The sequence below is a fragment of the Echinops telfairi genome, unplaced genomic scaffold (assembly GCF_000313985.2).
Source record: "Echinops telfairi isolate 266 unplaced genomic scaffold, ASM31398v2 ScPeMD7_3533;HRSCAF=4204_0, whole genome shotgun sequence".
NCBI lineage: Eukaryota > Metazoa > Chordata > Mammalia > Afrosoricida > Tenrecidae > Echinops > Echinops telfairi.
The window spans coordinates 89,831,769-89,841,724 of NW_022107431.1; the positions used below are offsets into that span (position 1 = coordinate 89,831,769).

The 9,956-nt window shown below is 38.2% G+C and overlaps 1 protein-coding gene across 4 annotated transcripts in view; it reads left to right on the plus strand.

Annotated features, from left to right (window-relative positions):
• Positions 1-9,956, plus strand: part of SNX14 (sorting nexin 14) — a 98,175-nt gene that overhangs the window by 60,698 nt on the left and 27,521 nt on the right. For all 4 annotated transcript variants that reach the window (XM_004696275.4, XM_004696276.2, XM_030886709.2 and 1 more), the window contains one exon: positions 1,699-1,831. In XM_004696275.4, coding sequence (XP_004696332.1) covers positions 1,699-1,831 — 133 coding nt within the window. The remainder of the gene's footprint in view (positions 1-1,698; positions 1,832-9,956) is intronic.

Consider the following 9,956-nt stretch of genomic DNA (forward strand, 5'->3'; position numbering starts at 1 on the left):
CGTCCCCCAGGAAGGCGATTATATGTAGATCCTTGTAATCGGTTCCCCCTTTCCAACCCACTCTCCCTCCACCCTCCTAGTATCGCCACTCTCACCACTGGTCCTGAAGGGATCACCCGTCCTGGATTCCCTGTTTCCAGTTCCTATCTGTACCAGTGTACATCCTCTGGTCTAGCCAGATTTGTAAGGTAGAATTGGGATCATGATAGTGAGGGTGGGGTGGGGAAGGAGGGCAGGGGAGGAAGCATTTAGGAACTAGAGGAAAGTTGTATGTTTCATCGTTGCTACACTGCACCCTGACTGACACGTCTCCTCCCCGTTATATTCGTTTTTAAAAACTTAAATTTAGTGCATTTGCTTTTATCCTTTGTAATTCTTTTCTGTGGTGTTTTGTCTTTTTATTCCTTGAAAGTTAAATAAGATACATTTTCTATTTTATTCCTCATTTTAATAGTTATATTAAAATAGTTATATTATGGCCATAAAGTTGAATTTTTAGACGTTTAGCAGTGATCCAAAATAAACTCACGGCCATTGAGCCGATTCCGCCTCACAGCAAGCACTATTGGCAGGGCACAACTGCCCTGTGGGTTTCTCAGGCTAACTTTTTAGAAGCGCAGAAAGCTGCAATTTTTGTTGTTGTTGTTGATGTTGCAGAATGGCTGATGGTTTTGGACTGTTAATCTTAAAGATAAGCCATCCAACAAGTAACCACTATGCCACCAGGGCTACTTGATTGTCTGTGCTAAAAAGCATAGCTGCTTTTCTGCCTTAAATACTAAGTTCCATCTGAAAATGAAGTCCATAGAAGGTCACGGTTTCATATTTTTCTGAGGCAGTATGTAATTGTAGGGATAGAGTTCTTCCAGGTGAATATTCTGTTTTCACTGTTGGTTATGCCACATTTTTATAAGAGTGTACAGGCCATCTCTGGATTATGAAAAGTTCTATCCCTAAATCTGTCTGTAGCAGTTCATCTATTATTCTCTTGCCCGTGAGTCACAGTATATGCAGTGTAGCTATCCATGCATCAGAAAGATCAAAGAGACACTTCTGAGTTGACTAAAACATCCTACATACAGTAACAATAGTAATAATTTTTGATTCACCTTGCAGATTAGTGTCCATTTTGTATGTGCCTTGCATTTTTAGTATGATCAGCTTTATGGGACTTGCACACGAATCTGATGCTCACAACCCATGAATTTAAAATATGTATTGTAAGAACTATATACTATTAGGGAGCTCTAACCTTTTAAGATAGTTTACGGTTTTTAAGTTAATAGTACATTTCAAATTTGTATTCATCCCTTAAATTTAAGTTTAAGTACTATAGCTTCTGAGGTGTTAAAACTTAGTCTGTGACTTGTAACCTTCAAAGTGGTGTTTACCGCACCTGTTTTACATTTTCAAAACAAGCTCTCTCTCATTATTGTCGGAGCAGTGGTTCTCAACTTCCTAATACCGTGACCTTTAATACAGTTCCTCATTTGGTGGTGACCCGCAGCCATAAAATTATTTTTGTTGCTACTTCATAACTGTCATTTTGCTACTGTTATGAAACGGGAGACCCCTGTGAAAGGGTGGTTGGACCCCCAAAGGGGTCGTGACCCACAGGTTGAGAACCACTGGTCTGGAGTAAAATAAGTTTTGAAAAATTTGCTATGTACTTAATAAGTTTTTTGGTGTAATATTTAGGAGCACACAGAAAAGAGGAGAATCATTTGGAATCAGCAGAATAGGTAGCAAAATTAAAGGCGTTTTCAAGAGCACTACAATGGAGGGAGCAATGCTGCCTAATTATGGGCTAGCCGAAGGGGAAGATGACTTTGTAAGTACAATTTCTTCCATTTGATGTATGTTTAACTTCACATCTACTATTATATAGAAGTTGGACATGATGACTTATTATTTTCCTTTCCTGTATATTACTTCTTCCTTCATACTTTTTTCTAATCTCTATTCTTTCATTAGTTATTGTTTTATGGTGCTAATCATATTTTGAATTCCTGAATTGATTGTTACTTACTAAGAATACCATATATACTCGTGTATATGCTGAGTTTTTCAGCACATTTTTAATGCAGTTCTTGTCGTAAAATTTGGTGCCTCGGCTGATGTTTGGGTCAGCTCATGCTCGAGTATATATGGTAATTTCTGTTACACTGAATTACTTTTTGGCTACTTTTGTCTCCAATCTTATACTCTAGAGACATAGATTAAACCCACTGCTCTTGAGTCTAATCTGAGTCATGGCCACCCTAGATAGGCTTTCACAGGCTCTGTATTTCCTAGAGAGGGACTGGTGTGTTTGAACTGTTGACCTTGCAGTTAGCAGCCCAATTTATAAGCCCCTACACCGCAGAGCTCTTTTCTGGAGAAGCAGAGTTGCTAATAAACTCCCTAACCCTTTAGGTCTGTGGTCAAATTGTAGTCTGGATCAGCAAAACCAGAAGCAGCACTTGGGAAGTTATTCTGAATCAGGCGCTTAGGCCCCATCCTAGACCCGCTGAGTCAGGGTATGCATTTTGACAAGATCCCCAATTGAGTCATATGCATATTTATCTGCCTGGATGCCCTGCCTTTCTTTCTTTACTTATAAAATTCCTATCTGTCTTGCAGAACACAGCCCCCAATGTCGTTGACTTTATTTCAACTCATAGCAAACTCATAAGACAGAGTGAAACTGTGCCACACAGACGAGCACATCACTTCCTGGCCGTGGGTTTGAAATGCTGGCTGTATCTAGCAGCTGAATGCTTTAATTGCCGTGCCACCAGAGCACCTCAAAACACAGCTGCTCTCTAAGTAAAGTTGAACATTACCTCCTTTGTCCACCTATCACTTCATATGTGAAGGCATGCACAAAATATTGTGTGATTGTCCTTGCTCCAGTCAGCCGCATGAAGACAGATTGTTGCATTGTGTTTTTCATTAGTGAACTAGACCTCGCCTCTTCATTTTGCCTTTCAGTCACTCTAGGGTCTAGAATAAAAAGATGATTAGGATACAGACTTTATTCTTAAGCAATTCAGATACTGGGGGGCGGGGTGGGGTGGAGGGACGCCGATGGGCAGGGAGCAGATCTGGATAGCTGGCTGAGTATTCCAGGGAATTGGCATTTGGAGGGCAGAGAGGAAATAAGGATTGACAATGACCAGGAAGAAAGAGGAAGGAGAAGAGTAAAGGAGCCCCTACTCCTCTTCATCCCTTCCTTTTGACCTCTGCCCTGGTCACTTGATGAATTGTTAATTCATTATTCACATTTTGGAAATTCTGTATTTCAGACTTTTTCATAATGCAAGTGCACTTAATAGCCTACAGTATATTGTAAACATAACTTTTACGTGCTCAGGGAAACAAATAAAAAGCTCATGTGACTCGCTTTATTGTGATATTAGCAATATTTATTATGAGGGTTAGGAACCAAATCTGAAATATTTCAGAGATATGCTTGTATAGAATATTCACTGATTTGGATCTGCATATAACCCCCTCTCTGGGGGACAGACAACAGAAAAGTGGGTGAAAGGAGACGTTGGACAGTGTAAGACAAGACAAAATAATAATAATTTATAAATTATCAAGGGTTAGGGAGAGAGGGGAAAATGAGGAGCTGATACCAAGGGCTCAAGTTGAAAACAAATGTTTTGAGAATGATGATGGCAACAAATGCACAAATGTGCTTGACACAGTGGGTATATGTATGGATTGTGATGAGTTGTACGAACCCCTAATAAAGCGATTAAAAAAAAAGAATATTCACTGATTCTTCATAATAATTAAAATGAGAAACATTTAGGTTATTAGTCTAGAAGAAAATCTTAATTAAAACTTTTTTTCTTTTTAAGTAATCCAAAGATAGCATTTTGTTTATCTTTAAAAATGTGGGTAGAAGAAAGGCAGAACAGAGGAGGGGTTCTCTTTCAAAGTAGTGTTTATTTATATATTCTAATGTTAAGATTATTTTAGTCTTAAGGTTTTCATAATACAGGCACAGACCTATATTTTGGCAACAGATGTACAATATTTGTAAAGCACACTCTATTATACTTTCCAAATAATTACATTTTGTACAAGGTTTGTGGCATCAAATAAGTTTGCCAACACCATTTTTCCACATCATGTGCTCATTTAGTGTCTCTCATATTTTGGTAATTCAGTATTCTTATAAACCAGCAGTTCTCAACCTGTGGGTCGCGACTCCTTTGGGGGTCGAACGACCTTTTCTCAGGGGTCGCCCGATTCATAACAGTAGCAAAATTACAGTTATGAAGTAGGAATGAAAATAATTTTATGGTTGGGGGTCACCACAACACGAGGAACTATTTTAAAGGGTTGCAGCATTAGGAAGGTTGAGAACCACTGTTCTAGACTTTTTGATAATGCTATTGCACACTTACTAGGCTACATACAGTATAGTGTGAGCATAACTTTCATATGCTCAAAAATGAAACAAATATTACTCAATGTATTTTTATATTATTTTTATTATGATGGTCTGGAACCCAAAATATCATCCAGGTATATATAAAAAAGTAGAAAGAATTTTTAAATGCCGCCCATATCCTCTCATCCAATAACTACTATTAACATTTCATTGTTTCTTAAAAAGAAAAAAAGCATTGCTGTTAGCTTGATTCTAACTCATTGTGACCTTATAGGACAAAGTAGAGCTGCCTCTATAGGGTTTCCAAAGCTATAAATCTTTTTCTCTCCTACACCCATAGATTCGACTGTGTGATCAGTAGTTTGGTATCTTGCTTTCTTCCCACCTAACCTTCTAACAAAAGCATTTACCCATGCTATTGTGAACTTTTAGAAGCCATAATGTTTGTGGGGTAGATATACTTTCTATTATTTGTTTTTCCTTATTACTTGAAATACAACCTGTACTTTTGCGTCAGGAATAGGTGGCTCTAAAAGCTCAGATTTTTTTTTTAATAATGGCACAAGGAAGAAGGAAATAATAGGTTGAAAGCATATATAATAATAGAAATAGGAGAAGCAGGTAAACTTATCTTAAATATGCTTAAGCAAATCAGGGGAAGTTAAGATACCTACCTAGACTGAGATGGTGCCACATTGGATTTATGTAGAGGGCACTTATGGAGGCAAAGATAAGGAGACTTCATCTCATGTATTTTGGACATGTCAAGAGAGACCAGTCCCTGGAATATGGTCATCATGTTTGGTAGCGTGGCGGGGCAGCAAAAAAGAGGAAGGACCTCAACAAGATGGGTTGGCGCAGGGGCTACAACAATGGTTTCAAACATAAGAACAATTGTGTGGATGGCGCAGGACCAGGTAGGGTTTTGTTTTGCTGCACGGAGGGTCGCTCTGAGTGGGAACTGACTTGACGGCACCTAACAACAACATGGAAGTTTGAAGGAGCCCGGGTGGTGCACTGGCTGAAGTGCTTGGCTGCTAATCTGAAGGTCAGTGGATCAAACCCACCAGCTGCTCTTTGAGAGGCTAAAGATGTAGAGCCTGCTTCTATAAAGATTTATAGCTTTGGAAACCCTTTGAGGGCAGTTCTACTTTGTCCTGTAAGGTCAGTATGAGTTAGAATCAAGCTAAGAGCAGTGGGTGGGTATGCAAGTTCTGAAGGTTCCTGGGAGAAGATAACTAGAAGGCTTAGTACTTTTCAAAGAGAAAGGATCCCGGACGTCTCTTTCCCTTTTAGTCTCTGCCTCTCATTCCCTATCTTCTGGAGGAAGCATCTGTTTGGAAACAAAAAAAGTCATTTAGATTTCTCCTGCTTTAATTTTTTTTTCTGCTTTAACTTTTTAATCACAATGTTTACATATTGTCAAATAATACTGAGAGAATTCCTGAAAATTGTCAGAGAAATATTGCCCTAGATATTTTAAATATAAACACCATTTAAATGGTAGCAGTAAAAAAATTATCAAAGTTTATGAGCTATTTTTATTTAAGAAAGAATTTTTTTTGCTCTTAGCTTATCCATTTTTCTACTCATTAACAAAATCCATTAATAGAAGTACAATTGTAATGACCATGTTACCTTGCACCAAAGCCTTCAGAAGCATGGGTGTTTCCCTTATTGTCCTGCTTACTGCTTTTCTTCCAGGCTTTTAAGAGGTAACTTTGACCCACAAAAGGTAAAACCTACCACCTACCATCTGTTTTTATCGTTTATCTTTTAGGTCTTGAAGATTTTAAGGTCTTGCTTTCCATAGACCATTAAGAAGACCTCCCCAAATCATTAATAGTCTTATTGTGGACTATTGAAAAGCCAGGGTGCGATAAGAACAAAAACAGAGAAATCAAATAAGAAAAGGGTAATTCTCAGGGAACTTTTGTGTGAGGTGTGTTTACGTTTAGGTTTGGGAGGAAAATAGAAGCGAGAGAGTTAGGTGGATACTGGCGTGGCAGAAACACCACCTTTCCTTTGTGGATTTATTCTGACCAGGCTAAGCAGATTTCCCTTAGTCCTGCAACTTTGGATTGGTGTGCCTGGAGCAGAGCTGTTCTAGATGGGTGTGTTTTATTTATGAGTTTGCCCCTTTAACAAAAATTAGCAATGTTTATATGTTTATGCATTTTCTTCTAATTTAATAAATGAGACTTTTTTCTTCTTTCTATGCATATACTTCTGTGATAAATAGTTTCGGTTTTTTTTTAAAAAAGCATATAATTGGGGCCTTGTACAACTCTTATCACAATCCACACATACATCCATTGTGTGTCAAGCACATTTGTACATTTGTTGTCCTCATTCTCAAAGCATGTGCTTTCTACTTAAGCCCTTGGTATCAGCTTCTCATTTTTCCCCCTCCCTCTTCGCCCCCCCCCATGAACCCTTGATAATTTATAAATTATTATTATTTTGTCATATCTTACACTGTCTGACATCTCCCTTCACCCACTTTTCTGTTCATCCCCCAAGGTGGTTTTGGTTTTTAACAAGTCAAAGGTTTTTTCTAGTAATATTTTTAAACATTATTTTTTGGACACTTATATAATTAAATCTTTAGAAGGAAAATATTTTAAAAAATATTTCAATTCTACAGAAATGGAATTCATTCAGACTTTTTGTCCCACAGTAGTTTTCTCTTATTGCACAAAGTGTGATTATTATGCACATTTATTTTGTTCTGCTTTAAAAACATATTTTGTAAAAAAAACAAAACAAAACATATTTTGTATGCATGTTGTATGAATGTGGTCTGAACATATCCATCAAATTTTGTTTTAGAATTTCCATTAGATAGATTATTTAATATCAACATGATATTACTATGAATATATTTAGGCTTTTTTTCTCACAGATTTATTCATTTGGAATACATTTTATTAGAATACATTCCTAGAAATTGGAACACACTTGATTGTTTTATTGCGCCACCCTTCAATATATGTGCACATACAGAAGTAAAACTTTGCTGAAGATTATTTTAAAACAATTGCAGCAATACATTAACAGTCAACTCATAAGTTCAAGCCAGTTTCAAAAAGGGAGCTAAAACAGGAAATATCATTACTGGTGTCTGGTGGATCTAGGCTGAAAGTAAAAAAATACCAGAAAGATGTTCACTTTTTTAATTGACTGTACAGAGGCATTCAATTGTGTTGAACAAATTGTGATAACACTGTGAAGACTAAGTATTCCAGAACATTTATTTGTGCCTATGCAGAAACTATTCATAGGCCAATAGGCAGCCATTCACACAGAACAAGGTGATACTGAGTGGTTTAAATTGAGGAAAGATGTCGTCAAGATTGTAGTCTTTCACCATACTTACTGAGTTTGTATGTTGAGCAAATTATTCAAGGACTACATTTATATACAGATTACCTATTGACTAACACCGCCCCATACGATAATGAGGTGAATGTCCCATATAATAAAAAGATTTACAAGCCATGGATTATGAGACCATTCACTATGGTGGAATAAAGACCAATCAGGGTGCAAGAATAGTGGCCAGTGGGAACAGTAGGATAGGGAATGAGGGCAAGCCATTGGGGCACTGCTATAAAATCCAATGCCAAACCCCTAGACATTGTCGGCTTCCTCACATAATGGGGCGACTAGTTTTGTGACTGAAGTGTACTTTGCTTATTAAATCTCTATTCCGTTTAATAAAAAGAAAAGAAGAGAAACGGATATATGAAGAAGAACATGGCATCAGGATCAGGGAAAGACTTATTAACAACCTTCCATATGCAGATGACACAAACTTTCTTGTTGAAAGAGAAGAGGACTTAAAGCACTTGCTGATGAGGATCAAAGATTCCAGCCTTCACTGTGAATTATACCTCAAAACTTCATATTACTGGACCAATAAGCCAACATCTTGATAATAGAAAAGATTAAAGTAGTTATAGATTTCATTTTACTTTGATCCATGGTCAATGCCCATGGAAACTTTAATTAAAAAAATCAAACAACATAGTGCATTGGGAAATTCTGATCCATCTGACCTCTTCAACATGTTAAAAAAGCAAAGATGTCACTGAGAATTAAGATGTGCCTGACTTAGATCCAAAACAATTATATCGAAGCAAACGAGAGGGGCTGGAGTGGACCCAAAGCCCATCTGTAGGCATTTGGACATCCCCTCACAGAAGGGTCACAGGGACAATTCAACCAGGGTAGAGTATAACACGGAAGAAACACAACATTTCTGTAGTTTTTTAATGATTCTTACCCCACCCCCCAAATCATGACCCAGTTCTACTTTACCAATACGGCTAGACCAGAGTGCATACATTGGTACAGATAAGAGCCCTCGACATGGAATTGTGCCCGATCTGACCCCATCATACTGATGGGGGGTTGAGGAGGGGAAGGAGGGAACACTTAAAGACGTGCAACACAACAGCAAGGGGAACAAAGCAATGAAGTTCCCGGGGAATACCAAAAATAGACTGTGGGGCCAGGGCGTGGCACCCCATCAGACTTGACAAGAAAACACTCTTAAAGGTCAACAAACAGACCTGGAACTTTCTATAGGCTTTTCTTTTTTTGTCATTGGTTTTTTTCGATTTGTTTTGTTTCCTTTTGTTGCTTTGTTTTGCTCTGTCTTGTTTTTGTGCTTATTATTGTCTCTGCATGTCTATCTAGATAAGATAGGTGGGATAAACAATCCAGAGGAGAAAACAACAGTACCGATGTTTCTGGGGGGGCATGGGAGAGGAGGAGGCTGGGGACAGGAAGTGGGTGTTAATTAACCCAGAGACAAGGGAACAACAAGTGATCGAAAGTCCACAGCAGTGTGGGGGGTGGGGAGGCTGATGGTGGTAAACGTAGGATGCCTGGTAGGGCTTGATCAAGGGCAATGTAATCAAGAGGAATTGCTGAAACCCAAATAAGGGTGGAACATGATAGTGGGACCAAGAGGAAAGCAAAAGAAAATAGAGGAAAGAACTAGGAGGCAAAGGACATTTATAGAGGTCTAAATACAGGCATGTACGTATGTAATATATATATAAGGATAGGGAAATAGATCTATGTACATATATTTATAGGTTTAGTATTAAGGTAACAGATGAACATTGAACCTCTACTCAAGTACTCCCTCAACACAAGAACACTTTGTTCTAATAACCTGGCATTCCATGATACTTATCTTCCCTACAATATCGCTGAAGACAAAGTGGGTGCATAAGCAAATGTGGTGAAGAAAGCTGATGGTGCCTGGCTATCAAAAGATATAGTATCTGGGGTCTTAAAGACTTGAAGATAAACAAGCAGCCATCTAGCTGAGAAGTCACAAAGTCCACAGGGAAGAAGCACACCAGCCTGTGTGATCATGAGGTGTTGATGGGATCAGGTATTAAAGTCCCAGAACAAAAAAACATATCATTGTGAATGAGGGGGGGTACAGAATGGAGACCCAAAGCCTATCTGTAGACAATTGGACATCCCCTTAACAGAAGGGTCACAAGGAAGAGACAAGCCAGTCAGGGTGCAGTATAGCACCAAT